Below are 21508 nucleotides of genomic sequence, written 5' to 3' on the forward strand. Positions count from 1 at the left end.
ATTAACTTCTTCTTCTCTCACACTCTCATTAATTTCTCTCCTCATACAGTTGTGTATTGATTTGGAGAGTTGATTTTTGGAGACAAGCAACATAATCATCGACTTGCACAACTTGGCGAGGAGGTTTGTTCATCTCTTTCTCTCTCTCAATCTCTCTCATGTGTGTGCATGTTAATTTTCATTCTCTCATTCTTTTATGTTAGGGTTAGGGTTCAAGTATATATAATGATTTCAATTTTTTTTTTTTATTTTAGATTGTTAATTCAGTGCATGATTGTTGAGTATTTGGCTCTGTTTTTATTTATTCTGAAAAAGAAATGAAAAATAGATCGTAAAATATGCTGGATTTATTTTGTATACAATGTTACTGTGAACTACTGAACACTATGAATTGTGATTTCTGAAATAAGATGAAGGGTTGCGAACTATGGGAATTAATAACTTTGATAATTAATTCATGTACAAAGTCAAATATTGAATGCCCAAATAATATTTTCTGCCTTTTTGTTCAATTTAATAAGTAATTGGATAATTCATCAGATTTGGATTCATTGTAGTTGCATTTGGTATAAATCTATTTTTTTGTCGCTTGTGTTAGCTAGTAATCTAGTTGACATGCTTTTGATTGAGTTATGAATTTGGTTTCTTTACTGGTAAATTAAATTGTTGTCATTCTTTGCTCATTCTATGTTTTTGCTTTGTCTTATTTCGTCTCATGCATGATTGTCCATTTAATTAGGTAGAATGCCGACTGAAGAAGAACGTAAATTAGCTGCAGCACTATGATGCTAACAATCATGCAGGCTATGATGTGGTACCAATGGTATAGGAGAAATAAGCGAAGGGTTATAGTTCCTAGGGCCCTCATTAGAAATTGGGATGCTCGAGAGAAACATTGTTTTCACGCCAATGTTCAGGTGTAGTGACCGTGATATGCTACTTAACAAATGAGAATGAGGATATTTACATTTGAACGCGTCTATGCACTTTCGATTCTTGGGGGTTATGGGTTAGTTGATAGTCGGTCCGTTAAGGTTGAAGAACAAGTAGCCATTTTCTTACACACAGGTTAGGCACGATTTAAGGAATCGGACTTTTGAGCTTCAATTTTTTAGATCAACAGAAAACAATTAACCGGTACTTCCACCGAAGTCTTAAATGCACCGCTTAGGCTACATAGAGAATCGGCACGACCGCCACCATAGAAAACTCTCCACCGACCGTGGTGGAACACCTAAATCTTGGCACCATTTTTTCTAGGTTTGTTAGCTATATATCTAATGTACATAATGTTAATTAGTAATTCTTTTACTGATGATGCTATATTAATTAGGGTGTTGTGGGTGCAATTGATGGCACCCACTTTGAAGCTTACGCACCACCTCAAGATCAAGTTAGGTATCGTGAATCGAAAGGGCCGGTTACTCGTAATGTCTTAGTGGCATGTACATTTGGTATGAGATTCACCTACGTATTACTTGGTTGGGAGGGTTCCACCCATGATGGTCGCTTTTTCGAGATGTGCGAGTTGAGTCGGCCAGGGCACAAAACTAACTGTACCACATGGTAATATCCTTAAAACATTTCAAATCCCAACTGTTTTGGAGTATTATTAAAATTCATCAATCATTCTAATTAATTTTTTACATAGGTAAGTATTATCTCGCCGATCTTTGGGTTCCCGCTTAGTTCCACACTTCCTTTCACCATATCGTCTTTGTAAGATATCATCTTAGTGACCAACAACGTAACTCTAGATACAACGGTGCCCGAATGCAAAAGAAATGTATAACTTCCGTCATTCATCTTTGAATGTTGTTGAAAGGACAATTGGTGTGTTGAAGAAAAGATTTGCGTATCTTAGGCACGCTCCACACCATGATGTTGAGACACAAGCAAAGATAATTTGTGCATGTTGTGGGTTGCATAACTTTTTGCTCGATAATAATGATGATATATGGGAAGAAGAAAGAGCGACTATTGAAGAGGAAGGAAATGGAGAAGTAGGCGATGATGTGGGGATAACCATGACTCCGAGTGATGGTTGGACAGCGTGGAGAGATGGGTTGATGGCGGACATGTGGGAGCGTCGAGATGAACGAAATGGAGAAGAATAACTAGTGTGTTGTTGGCAATAGTGGTTTAATTTTATGTTTTTTGTTGTCGCTGTTTTGGCAATGTTGAATGATGTGTTTTGCCTCTGGGATACTTGTATTATTATGGCTTATGACTTTTGTTAATCTATATGACAATATGGTTTCTTATAGCCTTCCTTATATTAGTAACTCTTTGTTTAGATTTGTGTATGAATATCTAAACCTTGTTTTGGTTTCAAGTCCTACCACTACGAAGTTCACTATCACATTTTGGTTTCGTGTCGATATAGAACACTGATTATTATATTATTCTCTTTTGGTTTATTATATTCAGAACAATGTCACATAACAATGCTAGAAGCCAAGCACCACGTCCTCCACCCCCGCCTCCGCCAATTCCAGAAGTTGTTCAGGGGAAGCGTCAAATACGTTGGAATGATGGAATGGACAAGATCCTTGTCGGAACTTTGTTTGACATCATTATTGTTCTAGGGAAGGGTTCTCAGAATTCTAACGTTTCCAAGAAAGATACTCTAGTTCAATTTGCAAGTGTGGTAACCAATTTTGGTTCTCAAAAAGTGGATTGGAATCATGTGCACTCTAGGCTAAGGTCATTAAGGGGTGCCTACACAGTTGCTGCAGAGTTGCTAGGCCAGAGTGGCTTCTCCTTTAACCATCAAACTAAGTACATTCAAGCTGATGCCGATGTATGGGAGAGGTATATTCAGGTAAATGATCTTGATTTAGCCATTTTATATATATTTCACTTTAATATATTTGTCATTGAAGAAAAGCTAGCTTCCTAGAGGACTAACCGTGAGTCACATTATCATTGTAGGCTCACCCAGCTGCAGCAAGTTATAAAATCAAGTGGCTTCCAAACTATGAGATGCTTGACTTCATATATGGAAATGATTCTGCAAATGGAAGTGGAAACTTTAATGCGCATGATCCTGATGCTATACCCATATTGGATGGTAATGCGTTTAATTTTTTTTTTGTGGTTTTTCTTTATGCGATAAGATATTACTAAGCTCATAACTATGTTGTGTGTTTATTTTAATAGATGAAACTGATGATAATGACCCCGTTAATGTAAATGAATATGTTGACAATACCGGAGATGCTACCCAAGGCTCAGGGGTGAATGTGGAAGCAGAATCACCGCGTCAAAATTCGAATGGGCAAAAGAAAAAAAAACCTCGCATAGATGTGAACGACGAGAAGATAGCTAAGACATTCGAACATCTTGCAGAAGCTGCTAAGGCAATGGCGGACAATTTGAAGCGACCTCCTAGCATGATGCAAAAAGTTCATGATGCCTTGAAAGGTCTTGAGTTGTCTAAAGAAAATTTTAAGCTTGGAATGACCTTCCTTGGAAATAGCCCAAACATGGGTGAAATCTTTTTGAGTTTTGATGATGAAGATCTTAGGAAGGAGTGGCTTTTGGACAACCTTCCAGTGGCTTAAGGCACTTCTTTTGGATTTTTGCTATTATGGTACATGTAATGCACTTGTCTGGTTTAAGGCAGTTCTTTTGGATTTTTGCTACTATGGCTAATCAGGTACTCAAGCTGTGATTTGCAGGGATCATGATGGACAAATTACAAGGGTGAAGAGAAGACTTTTGCTGCTGAAGAAATTTCGTCTATGGTCCATATTAAGCGAGGGAGATTCCCGAGGCAAAAAGCAGATGAAGAAGATGCAAATTGAGATATCGGATCCCGATTCGACATGGAAGATACTAAGTGCAAGCCTTTGCAAACAACTTGCGTAACAACCAATCAATCTATAATCGCTTTGTTTGACAAGCACTATTACCCTTTTTTGTTTCATTTTAGTTGAGACTGTAGATCCTCTGTGCTCTTCAATGGATGGTGTGTTTTTAGATTTTGTGGATTTTAAGTGTATTTTGATTAAAAAAACAACGACTTGCAGAACAATTGTGAAAAGAGAAGTTATCGAACTTCTCAGTATTTTCATGGTGTTTGCTTATTCGATGCGTTTAGTGCTTGTTTGTGTAGTATCACGCTTTCCAGTTGTTTCTGTATAAGATATAGCATCAGATAAGTGATATTCGACAACTCCACAAAATAAATCTTTCAATATACTAAAATAAATAAATGTTCATGTTATTGTTACAATATTCAATATTGAATACTATATATATTCAATATTATTTCAATATACTAGAATAACATGTAATGCGTAAGATTGAGTTGTTTCTGTATAAGATATAGCATCAGATAAGCATAAACGCCCTTCCAGCTCCAAGAGTTCCATTCGCTCATGTCTCCACCTTGAACAATGTTATGCTCCAGGATGATGTGGAATTGTGCAAAATCCTCATTGTCAATATTGAATAATAGGATGGACTTTGAACAAGTAGAAGGCATCGCGGATTCCACATCGGGATAGATCAAATGAAACCATCCAAAGGCGGGGTCTCATTTAAGATGACAGGGGTCTCAGAAAGCAAAGGAACTTGAGTACAGTTGGATATCTCCCTCCACAATTTTTTGCCCAAGCTGACAATATGAAACTCAGAACCTAGTAATCCACAACACATGTAAAGAACTCTATATTCCTTTGTTTGGGAATGGAAGTATAATCCACATACTCTATATCTCAATTCTGGAACAATAATAGTTACTTGTTCTTGTGTAATAGGATTCCATATGAAAAAAGCGGAGTCATCAAGAGTTGTATTTTTGAATAGTAGGAACCCCTTATAGGAACCAAAAAGAAAGGTGATTCCATTGGGCACTCATCAAATTGGATTGGGCAACCCCTAAAAAAAAAAGAAATTTTACAAATTTGCCATATTACAAGTTTGCCATCAAAGCCCAAGCCCAGCAACCAATTCAACCGGTATCGCCGAAACAAACCCTCCGGTCGGTTTTACACTCAAATGATGTCTTTGGACAAACGACTCATTTCTTTCGTTTACACTCAAACAACATGGTCATGTCGCTTGAGTGTAAACGAAAATGACTTGGCCATGTCGTTGAGTGTAAAGAAACGACTTGGCCAAGTCGTTTGAGTGTTAGTTTGAGTTTGAGTTACACTCAAACTACATGGGCAAGTCGTTTGAGTATACACTCAAACGATATGGACAAGTCGTTTGAGTGTTACTCACACTAACAATGAAACTTCTGTGCGGCCATGTCGTTTGAGTGTACACTCAAACTACGCGCCTTGTCGTTTGAGTGTGCACTCAAACTACATGACCAAGTCGTTTGAGTGTATACTCAAACTACATGGACACGTCGTTTGAGTGTTACTCACACTAACACTCAAACTACGCGGCCATGTCGTTTGAGTGTATACTTACATGACCACGTAGTTTGAGTGTACACTCAAACGACATGGCCGCGTAGTTTGAGTGTACACTCAAACAACATGGCCACGTAGTTTGAGTGTTAGTGTGAGTAACACTCAAACGACGGGTCCATGTAGTTTGAGTATACACTCAAACGACATGGCCGCGTAGTTTGAGTGTACGCTCAAACGACATGGCCGCGTAGTTTGAGTGTACACTCAAACGACATGGCCGCGTAGTTTGAGTATACACTCAAACGATATGGCCGCGTAGTTTGTGTGTTAGTGTGAGTAACACTCAAACGACTTGTCCATGTAGTTTTTGAGTATACACTCAAACGACTTGGACATGTAATTTGAGTATACACTCAAACGACTTGGTCACGTGTTTGAGTGTACACTCAAACGACGTGGACACGCACTCAAATGACGTGGACACGCCTCAAACGATAAACGCACTCAAACGATTTCAATTGAATTAGAAAAATTGAAATCCGATTTAAAAAATTGGGTTAGAAACAACACAATTACATCAATAAAACTACATGCACTCTGCACTCTTTATCTGTTATGACATAGTATCTTTATAACCAAGTTAAAACATGTAATCAAACATGCTAAAATCTAAAATAATAATTTGTTTTATATCTAAACTTGTTATTATTATTATTTTTTCAATTGTTAATCATAAACTAGTTTGGGGTTTAGAGTTTAGAGTTCAGGGTTTAGAAATTTCGTACCAACATATTTCACTTAATTATTTGAAATAATAATTTGTTTTATATCTAAACTTGTTATTTTTTATTTTATTTTTAAAATTGTGAATCATAAACTAGGTTGAGATTTAGGGTTTAGGGTTTAGAGTTGTTTACAAATTTCGTGCTAACATATTTTACTTAATTATTCAAAATAATAATTTGTTTTATTTATAAACTTATTATTTATTATTTTCTTTTTCAAATTTTGAATCATAAACTAGTTTGGGGTTTGGGGTTTGGGTTTTAGGGTTTAGGGTTTACAAATTTCGCATGCAGACATAAAAAAAAATTAATTTCAAACATATTTCACTCAATTATCCAAATCTAAAATAATAATTTGTTTTATATCTAAACTTGTTATTTTCCATTTTTTTTTATTCAATTGTAAATAATAAACTAGTTTGGGGGGTTTACAAATATATTTCACTTAATTATTCGAAATATATCAAAATTTCAAATATATATAGAATACTCATTCACTCAGTTTAGAGTTTAGGGTTTACATAGAATACTCAAGTTTCTCTACATACTCAAGTTTCTCCATATACTCAAGTTTCTCTAAATGGAACATGAAGATGAAGAAGAAGTATTTGAGGTAATGTTTGAGGTATAACAACAAATTAGAGAAGAACAACAAATTAGAGAAGGAGAAAATAGAAGATATGTTGAAAGTGAAGAAGTGGAACAAAATGTTGAAGGTCAAGGTGAAGAATTTGAAGATGCGACAAGTCGAGCAAATGAAATTCCGAGAAATCGCCGACGACAAAGTGCAAACCTAAATAATGAGGTAACACTTGATTAAAATGAATACAAAACACTTGATTGATTGAATGAATGAATGAATGGATGCAAAATGAATGAATGCAAAACCCGAGCCCAAACGACATGGTTGGGTCGTTTGGGAACACTATCAAATGACATGGTCGTGTTGTTTGAGAACACTACAGAACGACATGGCGGTGTAGTTTGACAACACTACAGAACGACATGGCCGGGTCGTTTCATTACACTATAGGACTACATGGCTGGATCGTTTGGTAAAACTATGGAACGACTTCTCCAGGTCGTTTGGAGACACTATAGAACTACATGGTTGGGTCGTTTGGACTCTCGATGAAACTACATGGCTGGGTCGTTTGGACTAAATTTAATTAAAAGTTTTTTTTTTGTGACTTTGAAACTAAATGCAAATTGTTTGAGACTCTTGTTTTATTCTTCTATATGTAGAATTCTTTGCCGCTATCCGGGAACCGATCCTCTGCAAACTCGAATGATGTGGATTGTCAACCGATTTTAAGTGATATAACAGAAATTTTTACTACGGAAGAGGTATGATTGAGTAGGCATTGATTTCATTTTTTTTAAAATTTTCTAAATATAATTTTATTAGTGTATTAATAATAGTTGTTGTTTTTTATGTGTTTAGGTCTTTCATACACGTAGTGAGGCAATCGGTTGGGCAACCGCTAGAGGAAGACAAGTTAATGTTGTTGTGGTCATTGAAAAGTGAGTGTGCCAAAGGAAACCGAAAGTAGCAAGATTGAATTTGGCTTGCGAGTGCTTTCGGTGTGTATCGGTCACACAAGAAGGAAGGCGAAGAGGGGCTAATAAGAGAAGGTCGGGAACCAAGAAATCGGGATGTCCATTTAAGTTAAAAGGTGTTTTCCAACGCGCATGTCCTTTGTCGATAGTTGGAAAATTGTCGCTTCTTAATGGTGTTCACAACCATCCATTGGCGAAGACCCTTGAAGGACATGCATTTGCTACTTTCGACTAACCGTTCCGAGTTTGAGTATTTGTCGAGATGAGTAAGTGTGGAATAAAACCTAAACAAATATTGGATTCCATCAAGAATAGGTATCATGATAACATCTCTAGTATATCCCAAGTCTACACCGCAAGGCGTAAGGTGAGGAAATGGATATGAGCGGTCTCACACAATTGCGAGATTATGTGAGTTGTTAGCAAAAGAACATTATTTTGAGGAGTTGAGACATGATGAGAATACCGGCGAGATAACGAGATTGTTATGGGCCCATCCAGAAGGTGTTAAGTTGGCTCGGACTTTTCCAAAAGTTTTCATGTTAGACGCTACCTACAAAACTAACAGGTATCGGTGGCCTTTCGTACAGTTTGTAGGGGTGACTTCAACGTGGAAATCTTTCACCGTGTGTCAGGTGCTGCTTCAGTCTGAAACAACAGTCGACTATGAGTGGGCCCTGCATCATTTTAGTGGTTTGCTTGGTGACATAAGCCCATCTGTGATCGTGTCTGACAGGGACTTAGCCCTGATGAGTGCCGCTGACAGAGTTTTCCCTAACGCACACAAGCATCTATGTAGATGGCATATCGCTACGTGCGTCCTTTCAAAATGTTACGATATTTTTCCAACTACAGAACTTGTAGAGAAGGCCCAGTTCTCGAGGAACACTGTAGTCAAATCAAAGACAGAGGTTATTTTCCAGCGTAGATGGGATGCTTTGGAAAAATATTACAGGGTTGAGTACTCCAATTTTGTTTGTTATTTGCGAGACTTGGTTTCCTCACGGGGATCGATTCATATGTTGTTGGACTGACCAACACATTCACTTTGGGAGTACAAACGACCAATAGAGTTGAAGGGTCTCATGCTCGGTGAAGCGTGTACTAGGAAATGCAAACCGCCATGATTTTTTGAGTATGTTTAACTTAATCCACCCGATTCTAGAGATCTAGATGTCCGAGATTAGAGCTACCTTCGAGAAGTATGATTGTAACTTCAAAGACCACCACCGGATTCCTTTTGTTTAAGTGAACTCGGAGGCCTTGTCTCACGCAAGTGTTTAGACTTGTTATTTTAAGAAATAGATACCCAAAAGTGTGTTAAAGATGGAAAGAGAGAGATAAGGTGTTGGTGTTATTTATGCGTTTGAGCCATGGACTGCCATGTGCTCATGAATTAATTGAGTTTGAAGAGCAAGAGCGGTCCATCCCTTTGTCCGCTATCGACCCCCTTTTTGGAAAACATTGTGCCGCTTCTCCCAATGTGTCACGGGTGTTGGTCCCGATGTTGCACCTTCGATGGACTTGTTCATGAATAGGTTTGCAATGGTTTATGAAGAAGAAGCGAGGGTTATGATTAGGAAGCTTATGGAGATTGCCGCACCGTAAAGTACATGGCTAGTACCGCCTTGTGAGGAAGCAAAACCAAAGGTCGGCCGAAGGTAGCTGCGATAGAAAGCTTCAAACGGAGATGATAACTCTTCAAAGCGAGATCCATCTCATTTTGAACATTCTCAACGTGACCATGAAGAGTGGGTCTCACAACCAAACACTACGCCCCCCAAAACACCCACACTACACCAAGAAAGAAGTCTTCTCCAAAACTACCAACCCAAAACATCCACACCACACCAACAAATAAGCCATCTCCAAAAACACCAAAAACAACCACACCAAGAAATAAACCTTCTCCCAAAAACACCAAAACAACCACACCACGAAATAAGCCTTCTCCAAAAACAAATACACCACGAAAATGTGAGAGATGGCTTAGACTTTGGAAAGACGAGGGGTCCTAAGGATTACGGGTTGGATATTCCCGAAGAAATGCATAAATACATTGTTAGAGTCCATGACCCCGTTGGCGATGGAACCTAGCGGTTATAGAGCTTTACGCATTGCATTAGGAAGAAGTCAAGAAGAATGGCCACAGATGAGAAGGGAGTTGTACAAAGAGCTTATCGACAACCTCCCCTTTATTGTACTTTGTACAATCAAAGTGAGGTTTTTATTCGATGAAGGAAATCCTACATGAAGAAGGTTACACACCCTTAAATAAGTGGATGAGCATGCCTTTTCTTTGGATACTTATTTGCTTCAAGATTTAATGTTGTCCTTATGCATTTAGGAGCTCGTCGGTGCTTCCTTCTCATGCCGCTGAGAACCCAAGAAAATCCTGAGAGAGACCCAAGTGTTGGGTAGCGCACATGTTGGTGGAAATCATTTTGTCAATGTTGAACTTGTTGAAGATTGTCCGGTTCCTCCGATGTGTGCCAATGGCTTAGAGCTCGATATGATATTGTCGACAGTTGAATTTGGCCTTGACAAAGAAGGCAATTGCAATTTATGGCATTGAACATTCCCAATTTAATATGGGAAAAGGAGCTCGTTGAAGACCCAATAATACATGTTATTATCGACTAAGTTGTTTGTATGTTGTCGATATGATATTTTGATGTAATTTGTATTTTGATGTAATTTGGAACAAGTGTAATTTGATTTGATTTTTATGTTATCAATGTTAGGGCTTTTATTTGATTTGATTTGGAAATCGAAAGTAATCGACTAAGTTGATTCGACGGCAATCGAAAGTGATTTTGAAATCGAGCGATCGACTAAGTGATATATTGATGTAATTTGATATTTTGATGTAATTTGGAACAAGTGTAATTTGATTTGATTTTTATGTTATTTGGAAATAATGTTAGGGCTTTTATTTGATTTGATTTGGAAATCGAAAGTGATCGATTAAGTTGATTCGACGACAATCGAAAGTGATTTGGAAATAGAGCGATCGACTAAGTTGATTCGGACGTCAATCGAAAGTGATTTTGAAATCGAATGATCGACTAAGTTGATTCGGATGACAATCGAAAGTGATCGACTAGTTGATTCGGACGACAATCGAAAGTGATTTGAAATAATGTTAGGTATGTTGTCAATAATGACCGAAACTACACGGTCAAGTCGTTTGGCTTTAATCCCAACGACCCACATCATTTGGGATTAAAGAAAAACGACATGAACATGTCGTTTGGCCTTTAGACCAAAACGATGTGGGTGGGTCGTTGAGATTAAAAAAAGAACGATCTGCCGAGGTCGCTTTAGGTATAAAGGAAAAAACGATCTGGCGAGGTCGTTTGGCCTTTATGCCAAACGATCTTGTTTGATCGTTTGGAAAAAAATTTCAAAATTCGTTTTGTTTTTACAACACTTTCATATTCATCAAATTCCACTCTTCCATCCAAACATCAAATATCAAACACTCTCATTCATCAAATTCATCCATTCATATTCATTAAATTCCACTTTTCCATTCAAACATTAGATATCAAACACTCTCATTCATCAAATTCATCCATTCATATTCATTAAATTTCATTCAAACATTAAACATCATTCATCCATTCAAACATCCAACATTCAAGCAAACATCATATCCATCAATTCATTCGAAGTTAACAAAATTACAAACCCTAAACTGAAACAAATTACATCCATCAAACTAAATTACAAAGTTACAAACCCTAAACCAAAAACAAATCAACTATAAGCCCACCAATGTACTTGCACCTAGTCAAGTTTATGCGCTGTTCGAAGGAGGACCTTGCTTCCTCCGGCATATCATTCCCACCAATTGCAGACCTCTCTCTAGCAAACGACGGTTTCATCGATGACGCCGCTTACGTAAAAAAAGAAAAATCAAGATAAGTTACCAATCGAATGCAAAAATCACGGTAGAGAAAAACTCAATTAAAAATCACAATACTTACAATCGGTGAACAGTTAGGCAGTGTCTCGAGGGAGGGATGAATAGGAAGAAGCTCAGGGTTCACCAAAACTACATGAGAATTCCTCGCATACCAAGTCATGTAGTTTTGATGACACTCCCATGGATAAGACGAAATAGGTCCTCGGTTGCGAGTTGGATCACGTGATTCTGCCATGACTCGATAAAGTGGCCCAATATTGGTCCAAACTCACCTCATACCTCATACCCGCGTCCCACGCCATCTTGTTCTCCAATTTGGCATTGGAGGATCTTTTAGGTACAAGTTGCACGCGGACCCAACCGACGCACCACCCTTTGCGGCAAGAAAAAGCTCGACAATGTTGAAAAAAACATAGCAATCCCTCAAAAAATGCAATGTCATCGATCGGGTTTGTATCTCTGATATTTTTGTAGGGATGCCAAACAACCTGAAACAAAATCAAATGTGTCATTAACAACTCTAATGATCAATTACTAAAAAATAAATATAAACAAACTTAAATACCAAATTGTCATTGAATTTAATACTTACATTGAACTCATTCAAATCATCAATTATCGCTCGATAAAACTGCAATGCATACGTTGTGTCGTAATAGTGTGGAGCGACTGGGATGTGTCTATGAGCACGCGGCTGAGACGAGATATAGTTGAAGTTTGGGACTGTCATGAATACCGGAAAATACTCATAGATCCATGCCTAGATATACACAAATAGTTAACATATTGATAGAGTAATAAAATTAACATTAAAAAAAAATAAACTCTAAAATACTCAAGTTTTACCTGTAGAAGAGTCATATAGCCTGTAACCCCTTTCACCTTCGCACATGTGGCGCCCCCGAGACCTCTATATAAAAAATGCCAAAATTGTCGCACCCCATGCATACTCTGTTATCTCACTCAATTTCAACAACGGCCTCAGATAACATATAGGCACTCCAGTCCCAGACTTGTCAGTAAAAACGGCACATCCAAAGAAAAATAGAATAAAAGCTCTAACAGTCCGTTGAACATCCTGGAAACTCGAGGCCTTCTCTACCACATTCCCAAAGCAGTCACACATATAGGGCTATCATGAACCTTGTTCGCAAAATGCTTCGGATGAATTCTAGCCTTACTTTTGAAGTGAACGTGCTAGCTTCCATCTCCCCCTAATCAAATCAATAGGGAGCCCTGCACCAAGATGTAAGAGATTTATCGATTGTTGTAAGTTCAGCTCACTTTGTCCCCCTTTGCACTTCTTCTTCCTCTAACTGACTCCACAGATTTGGACAACATCGTCCAAAGTCACAGTCATCTCCCCCAACCGGCATATGGAAGGTGTTGGTCTCCGATGCCATCTCTCCAAAACGCAGATCAATGGTGGATCCATATGCTCGTGATAACCTTCTACGAGATCAAACAACCTAGTCCTTCTCAACTGCACGGCAAATCTCGGAGACCTTTCACATTCATTTTTGAAATTCCATTGGGATAACTTCGCTAAGTGTGAAACACACTTCAACGCTCCGCGATCCTCTTGAAACAACCGAAAGCACGCATTAGATATATATGAATGAAACAAAAGATTTTGTAAAAGAAAATCAAAGTACACAAGAAAAACAAAATATTACCCTTCTCTCCCAAACATCGCGAGCGACATGCACCGCATAGTCATACAACAACTCTGACTCATACGGGCCTCCCCCATACACACCTCTTTGAAACTCCAAATCATCATTGGATTTTCTTACGAAATCCAATACGGAGGTGCTTCTTCCACCGGGTGGTACGTCTTCTACCACATATTCTTCAACATCATCATCCTGCTCATCCTCCTCCTCATTCTCCTCCTCACTCTCCTCACTCTCCTCTTCTACTATACTCTTCCCTTTGTCTAAACTTACATCTAAACCTACATTAGTATCACTATCTACACTATCTACACTATCTTCACTAAACGAATCAACCTCAGGAACCTCTTTTTTTCAAATGGTCCCCTACGTCTTGATGCCGTTAAGCCGCCTGCCCTATGTCTTTTTCTTCCAACTGCATCACCGCTAGAGGAACCGCCACCAAACAATTTCTTAACACCCTTGAATGTAGTTTTCGCTACATTCTTCACATTCTTTGATTGAGGACCCATCGCTACAAAGAAAAATAAAACAAGTATTAGTAAACCATATTTAAATAAACAATGTACAAAGAAAACCACTAGAAAAAAGAGATCATCCCAGTCGTAAAACTAATATACTTATAAGCTTGCTATGATAAATCCAAGTATATATGAAGAAATAGAATGAGGCGTTACCTATCCAAATTCTATCGAATTTTTGGGCGAGTTTCCTTTGTTTAGTCAACATTTCAGATACTTAAACCTGTCATAATCTGAAATCAATAATGACATCCTTCCAACAACCATATGTACATAACACCCTATAAAATATTCAACCCACAATACAATTTCTAGCCGATATACAAGACTGTTTTTCTTATGAACCGTCATTTATGTACATCAAGTATTACAACAAAATAACTAGACTCTCTACACAAAATGAACTTGACTCGTCCCTCGTCAAGCATAGGGGAAACCACCCAAAAAACCACCTTGATTGTACATTCAAGAAATTTGATAACCAAAGAAAGAGCTTCTCACCTATAATGCTTTACCGCTTCAGTTTGTTCCCTCAGATCTAGACCTTAAGCAAGTACTTTCGTAAAAGCTGCATGTGATCAAGGTCATTACTCATTTGCCAAGACTCAAGAACATAAGCAGTATGAAAGGTGAGTAACAGAATGTACAGAAACACTAATCATAAAATGGTAAAAGTATCTTCTCTTATAACATCAGGCCCTAAAGGAAAATACTAGGTATATATGAAAGATGAGCACTATGAAAGTTTAAGCCGCTGCGGTAGAATGCTAAGATTGCTAGGGCTATTGAATCAAAAGATTGAGGTAGAATTACATCAATTGAGGGAAAATCTTTTGTAGTCTTGCCTAGTGGTGTTCAATAGTTCAATCAAAGTGGGTCTACTTGTATTATCAAGGAGAGACAAAAAGCTCAAATGTAGCCATTCTCTTTTCAGAGTCTAGACATTTAATAAAGACTTACAATAATGTATGATACATTGATACCATGAATGCCATCCTATTTTAAGGTGCAAGTTCAAAATTTCAGATACAAAATTTCCAAAAGTCTCTATATTCCGACAAGAAAGACCTAAATTTTCAATGATATCTACACTTTTCGGCACATTCCAAAGACTTTTTAGACCAAATTCTTCCTAACTGAATTTCTAATGGAACTTGTGTTTACGCACTAAGTTTAGAACAATATCGGAAGTTTAATCCAAGGTTGTTGAAATGGAGTTCTTGGGCCAATAACAAGGATTAATGATCGATTTTTGTCATCAAGGACTCAGGGAAAAGTTCTCAGTGCTAGTGGAAGGTTGACATATAAACAAACTCATTGTCGTTGAATTGGTCCCATTAGAAAAGCATAGATACGGTTGGTTTTTGTAGGCATGATCTCCTAAGTAGAATCTATGATAAACCTAAGTAGAATCCTAAGTAGAATTTGTGCTGGTTGATTTTCTTGTGGGAGCTGGAATCAAGGTGAGAGTAATTGGTGATTAACTGTCATGCTTTATTTAAGTGGTTATGGTGTTTAACGGTAATTGTGTTGTTAACTTGGTATTACAGCCAACATCAATAGTAAGCTACAACCATCTCGGTAACAATGATGGCATGAATCTTTCGGCACCTCAAACTTTCCGGTCAAAGGAAATCTCAAAAAGTAATGTTGTCGACGACATGGTTTCTAGCAATGGTATCCTTTATGAGCCGGGCGAGCACCCCGACCATGTCATTGTCATCAAGGTACATCACAATCTCATTTTTCATCAATGAACTCTTTTGAGATGGTGTAATCTTACTTTTGGTATTAATGAATTGACATTTTATATTCTTCTAGTATGTGCCATATGTGGGGGATAGCAAGAGAGCTATGGATGAGTACACATCGAGATATTCATGGGTGGTAAGAGCACTATTGTCATGCACAATACTTGTGAGGATTCCTTGTTGGCTGCTCCCATCATACTAGACTTGGTCCCCGCTTTTTTGAACTTCGGCACTAATCCAAAATTTCAAAGTCGGGAGAGGTAATTTTCTAATATGCACTCTGGTTCGTATGTTTTAGTACCTAATAATGTTTGAGCTAATTTGTTTGTTTTATTGCTTTTAACAGGGCAAGTTCCATTCCTTCCACCCAGTTGCTACTATTCTCAGTTATCTCACCAAGGCCCCACTGGTAAGCAAACATGCCTTGTCTAATTTTTACTTATAAAGTCATTGTACTAGTCATACGGGATCGCCTCCCTAATTTGCTAGTTGGTGAGGGTGTGAGGTGATGCCTCACCAACTGGACTTGTCCTAGAATCTATGATACGGTTGGGTGTCTCATCTCTAGAGTTTATGAAAATAGACATGCCCCATCACAAAGCCCAAATGCCACAAGAGTAAATTTGCCCCCAAAGACTCCTACTTCGCTAGATTAAGTGAGTCCCCCCGCCCCCTCCACATCTAGAGCTAAATCATCCATAAAAAGTTTATTGCCGCGACTTAGTTTCAAGTTCGGAATACTACTTGAGAGATAGAAAAAGCTGCCATCTTGTCAAGTGGGTGCCGTCCTGCGGGGAGTTCAAGAAAAGTCTATTGTGTCAAGGATATCATCTCTTACCAAGATATTTATTTCTAAGGTTTGGAGAACATCTTTCCTTCCTGTTACCTCATTTGAACACTCAAATCCGAATCTCTGCATGGAGGTAGCATGGTCAATCCAATCATGTCAACTGTAAGTTTCCCTCTCTTATTTGCTTCAGAACTAGGTTACATTGACAAAATGCTATAGCTGCTATCTTTTATGTGTTATTAAAGCCAAAACCATAAGTACCTAATAACCGAACTCTAGGTACTTATATACACTCTTATCATCGATGCTCTAGACAATCATCTACAGTCTCTAAGTCTAATCAAATTGGAACGGCCTAACATGATAAAGTGGAATACTTGGGATCATGAAATATGTACAAGTGTACAACATCACTTGGAATATGGTTCTTGCAGCAGAATATAGGATTAAATAAGGTCATAAAGAAAGGGAGAAAGTAAAAGCTCATGAACTGTAAAGAAACCCAACTACTTCTCCTTAACACAAAGATTCAAACATCATAATATCATAAACAAACAACAAAATTGGAGAAAACAAAAGTTAAGATTTATGTAATGTACCTGAAAAACGCAACGACCACTGGGTTCACCAGAAATTCTCTTAACACCTCTTTGATCAACTATTCTAGTTGCATGCTCAAAATTCTTCCCAAATAAAAAATGCAAACTGCATAAACAAAAAACAGCCAACACTTTAAAACATTCTACATATAATTTTTTTTCCTTCTAATTGACGTGAAATTTAAGAGAAAATAAGATGCAGAAGATGAAGAAGATGAAGAACTAATCCATCAAATCCATCAAATTTCGTGTTTGCATCCATCAAATCCATCAAATTTCGTGTTTTTTTTTCCTTCTAATCCATAAAAAACAGTCAATTTCGTGTTTGCATTCACTATGCAGGTGTTTTCAATAATTTCTTTGAAACAACTCAAACAAGAAAATTTTTCTTCAATGATACAGACATGACTTATAATTGGAGGGGAAATAATAAAAAAAAAAGAGAAACTTACAGCTTTCTCATGAGTTCAGGTTCGACATGAAAGCCCGAGCAATTGAAGAACTCGCACCAAATGGCAGAAATTGTACACATATGCTTCACATATTGTGGCAAATAGTTGAAGAACTCGCAGAGATTGAAGAACTTCACTAAAACTGAATTGGATTGCCTCGTTTATGGATTGTTTCAATTAGATTGTCGAAGGGTTCAATTGGATTGCTTCAATTTCCGCCGATTGTTGATTTTGGGTTTTTTTTTGTTAGGGCGATAACAAACGTCGAAGGGTTTTGGACGACAAAGATGACCGGTTAGAATAGGTTTCCCGGTTTCGCGATTTGGTGGGGTGTACTGGGCTTTTGTTTGGGCTTTGGTGTTTGGATTTGGGCTGGAGGCTGCCCGATCTAATTTGAGTGGCGCCCAATACAACACCCAAAAGAAAGGGCTTGTACACCTTCTCAGTGCGGATATAGCTCACATTGACTTTTGTCCTTATTCTAGATTCTTACATCCATCCAAAAAATGGATGACAATATCAGTTTTATTACGTGTTGTGAAATATCTCGGTTCTAACCACTGAACAACAAGGATTGGAGTAGCTTGATCAAGGTGCATGGCAACAAAAGATGGACTTGACAAGGTCGTACGAAGCGATCTACATACACGTAAACATTGAAAGGCAGCCTCAACAGTAAGTCTAGTAAGGATACTCATGATGATATCATCTGGGAGGAGGAGAAGGCTATTCTTATCAGAGAGAGATCTATGACAAAGTGAAGCATCGTTATCCTTACCCAAAATATATATGAACAATAAATGTTCATACCCAAAACAGACATGAACATTGATTGTTCATACCCAAAACATATATGAATATTGATTGTTCATTTTTCGGGGTAGCGCCGCAAGCGCGTCATGGGCCGTAGGCACGGGCATACCCTTTTGTATACAAAGATCAGTTGATCATGGTACCAAATAGGGGTGTTCATGGATCGGTTTTTACTGGTTTCGAGTTGCATTCTATTTTTAATGGTTCCTATCAGGTTTGGTTATTTTATTTTATTTTTAAGAAAACCCGAAACTATACCCATTAATTAAGTTGGTTTCGGTTTTTTCTTGGGTTATATATTATTATTACTAAAATTACGTTTTTAATTACGTAACAGATATAAAAGTTAGTTTTTAGTGCGACAATAACACTTATAATGGTCATAAATTCGATAATCTTTGAATTTTTTAGAAAAACTTTAAGTACAACTCATAAATTGTGCGCATGTATTAATTTCCATTTTAAATCGAACAAGAGTACATTATACTATACATGCATACATACGATCTATATAAATATATATTACACACTAAATTTAACATATACAGTGTATTAATTAATTCCGGTTCGGTTTTAATTCCGCTATTAACATTTTTAAACCCATAACCGCTATAAACAGTTCTAATTCCGATTCGGTTTCGGGTAATTAGATACCCATACACACTCTAGCTCCCAAACATATATAGGATACTCACAAAGTAATATTTTCTTTGCTTGGGATTAAGAAGAGATAATCAAAAGCTCCTGCACATAACTGCAAAGTTTGGTGGGCGTTTTCGCTTTGTAGCAGTGGACACATTTTAAAACAATGGAATTGAAAATTAAGAAATGAGATATGACAAAGTTCTGGTAAACACACCTGGGCAACCAATGGATAGACAAAGATTGATATGTGTACCACATATAATGGTTATGAACAATAGGTATGAACAAAACAGATATGAACAATAAATGTTCACACCTAAAACAGATATGAACATTGATTGTTCATACCTTTTTTAGGTATGAACAATCCGTGTTCATACCCAAAAAAAACATGAACCTAAAACAAATATGAACATTGATTGTTCATACCCAAAACATATATGAATAATAAATGTTCATACCCAAAATAGACATGAACAATGATTGTTCGTACCCAAAACATATATGAACAATAAATGTTCATACCCAAAACATATATGAACATGATTGTTCATTTTTCGGGTAGCGCCGCAGGCGCGGCAAGGTCTCGTGGGCCGTAAGCACGGGCATACCCTAGTAAATGTACAGATTAGGAATTCACTAAATAGCTTGAAATTCCATGGTGAAAATCCCATGATTAACCCAGAGAGCTAACGTAGATTAATCTAATATCTCGAATTTACCAAAAGAGCATCGTATTCATTGGCTGTTTACATAACATAATAGTTTTAAAATAATGTAATTTGAAACATGTAACTTAAAAGTACAATAATAACAAAACATGAAGGCCACCTAGCAACTGTAACCATAAAGAGTGGGAGAGGTTACAAATTATCGATTTCCATTTCAAAGTCTAGTGAAAGTTCACATCAGAATTCCTTCCATGTTACTCGAGGCCTTTCTAGCAATCTTGAATTTGTTGGAGATGCTTTTATCGGCATGGTCGGCATTCACAACATATTGCTTGATGAAGAACTGAAGACCATTCCCTAGAGGTTCAAGCTCAGGGGTAACACCGACAGGTGTGAAGATATTCCAAACAGTAGCTTCTGGATTTTTAAAGATGGCCTCAAAAAGCATCTGAAAGTGCATAACTCTTTTTAGAGTCAGCTGCTTAAGGTCAGTCAAGTCAACAGCCTTCAAGACTGCAAGAGAAAGGGAGAAAGACACAAGCATTTCTGCAGTGAATGTCGCAAGGTTCTTTGACTGAATTAGCTCCATTGAGTCGAGTTATTTGTAATAGTCCCACAAGCAATACTGAAAAATTAGAACACAGTGGAAAACAATGAACATGTAAGGTTCAAAGAAGCTCTAGTTTAGCCTTCTTTTTTTAAAAATTTGGTGCGGTTAAGTGCAATTTCTGTCAGATTACATTTACAACTAACATATCCTCACAATACGCACATACAGAGTCACAGAGAGAACGAGATGAACTTTGTTGCCAAATATTCACAAAAGATTATCCCTTCGCTTGTCGGCTCCATCATAATATTTTCACCAATGAATCAGTGTGAAACATTTAGGTGTTAATACGAAGTATTATGGAAACCATATTATTTGTTATTTGTCTTTCCACAAACACTTCCATACTAATTCAATAGTCATCAAATAAAGAAATAACGAGAAATCAGATACCTGTAACGTGAATTTGTGATTCTTGTCATGACTACAAAATTTGGAGGCCAAAACACTATAATACTTGTTGAAAATTTTCTCCTGTGGAGATGAGATCATAATTTCATTTAAACAAGAAGTAACTAAAGCGCTAGTCAAGATCACGAAAGATTAAGGCGGGCAAAGAATGCTGACCTGTTTCCCGAATAAATCCAACTTCAAAAGCATCTAAATAGTCCTCCCCACCCATTAAGACACATAAGATTGCTTTCCGGGCATCTCAGTGTTCATCCTCCTCAGTCAAAGGGCAAGCTGCAGGAATTTCTTAACCCGATGGTTCTCTGTATATTGTCATGGTGAAAGGAATGAACATGAGATTTACTTGACAGAAGGCACCACTCTTTCAACTAAAGCAATAAGTAAATTCATATTATAAGAAATATCTTAATCCTATCATACAAGCAACACAAATATCTTAATCCTAGATAAGATAAACTAAATCAAACATTCATAGCATTGAAATCAAATTCATATTATAAGAAACAAATAAAACAGAGCTGAGAAAAAAAAATGACCTTATGCGTATATTCTTCTGTTTTCTTGGTTGCAGCATCACACACTAGCAGCACACCGCAGCCCACACAGTCACACACCAGCAGCCCACCACCTACACACACCTGCGCCACCACTTGCAGCACACATCTGCACCACCAACACGACACACACCTGCACGACACACCACACACATCCCACCACAACCACACACCGCCACAAGCACGCAATAATTTAATTGAAACATTCATACCATTCCACGCATGTTAATTCAAATACCATAACAAATTATGGCAGATAAATTAATATTTATGGTCATTGATCAATCGTCAAGAAGAGTATTCGATTATAACACACCAAGAAGACTTCAACTAGAACTCTCAACTTCTCGCCAAACCGAAACATTTT

The 21508-nt window shown here is 37.5% G+C and overlaps 1 protein-coding gene, 2 long non-coding RNA genes and 1 pseudogene across 5 annotated transcripts; 2 read left to right on the forward strand and 2 right to left on the reverse strand.

Moving 5' to 3' along the window:
* The first annotated feature begins 1820 nt into the window (after nucleotides 1-1820).
* LOC147505692 (uncharacterized) lies at nucleotides 1821-3761 on the forward strand. 2 transcript variants are annotated; one of them, XM_086604166.1, is made up of 4 exons: nucleotides 1821-2824; nucleotides 2935-3073; nucleotides 3163-3595; nucleotides 3684-3761. In XM_086604166.1, exons 1-3 carry the CDS (start codon nucleotides 2435-2437, stop codon nucleotides 3564-3566), a joined length of 933 nt encoding a protein of 310 aa, XP_086460292.1. In that variant the 5' UTR covers nucleotides 1821-2434; the 3' UTR covers nucleotides 3567-3595; nucleotides 3684-3761. The 2 variants fall into 2 exon arrangements, with proteins under 2 accessions (XP_086460292.1, XP_086460293.1); XM_086604167.1 differs by having other exon boundaries at nucleotides 3671-3753.
* An 8259-nt stretch (nucleotides 3762-12020) lies between these two features.
* LOC147505693 (uncharacterized) lies at nucleotides 12021-12566 on the reverse strand. The gene is made up of 3 exons (XR_015220651.1): nucleotides 12495-12566; nucleotides 12241-12408; nucleotides 12021-12136 (listed from the first exon to the last, which is right to left on the reverse strand). It is a non-coding gene; the product is annotated as an uncharacterized LOC147505693 (long non-coding RNA).
* A 1901-nt stretch (nucleotides 12567-14467) lies between these two features.
* Nucleotides 14468-16009, forward strand: LOC147505694 (inositol-3-phosphate synthase-like; annotated as a pseudogene). Its single transcript, XR_015221091.1, has 5 exons — nucleotides 14468-14474; nucleotides 15268-15308; nucleotides 15396-15572; nucleotides 15667-15856; nucleotides 15943-16009. The product of XR_015221091.1 is annotated as an inositol-3-phosphate synthase-like (transcript).
* A 3608-nt stretch (nucleotides 16010-19617) lies between these two features.
* On the reverse strand, nucleotides 19618-20829 carry LOC147505695 (uncharacterized). The gene is made up of 3 exons (XR_015220652.1): nucleotides 20744-20829; nucleotides 20570-20650; nucleotides 19618-20191 (listed from the first exon to the last, which is right to left on the reverse strand). It is a non-coding gene; the product is annotated as an uncharacterized LOC147505695 (long non-coding RNA).
* Nucleotides 20830-21508: the final 679 nt, after the last annotated feature.

Source organism: Coptis chinensis, chromosome 4, assembly GCF_015680905.1.
Source record: "Coptis chinensis isolate HL-2020 chromosome 4, ASM1568090v1, whole genome shotgun sequence".
Classification (NCBI taxonomy): Eukaryota; Viridiplantae; Streptophyta; class Magnoliopsida; order Ranunculales; family Ranunculaceae; genus Coptis; species Coptis chinensis.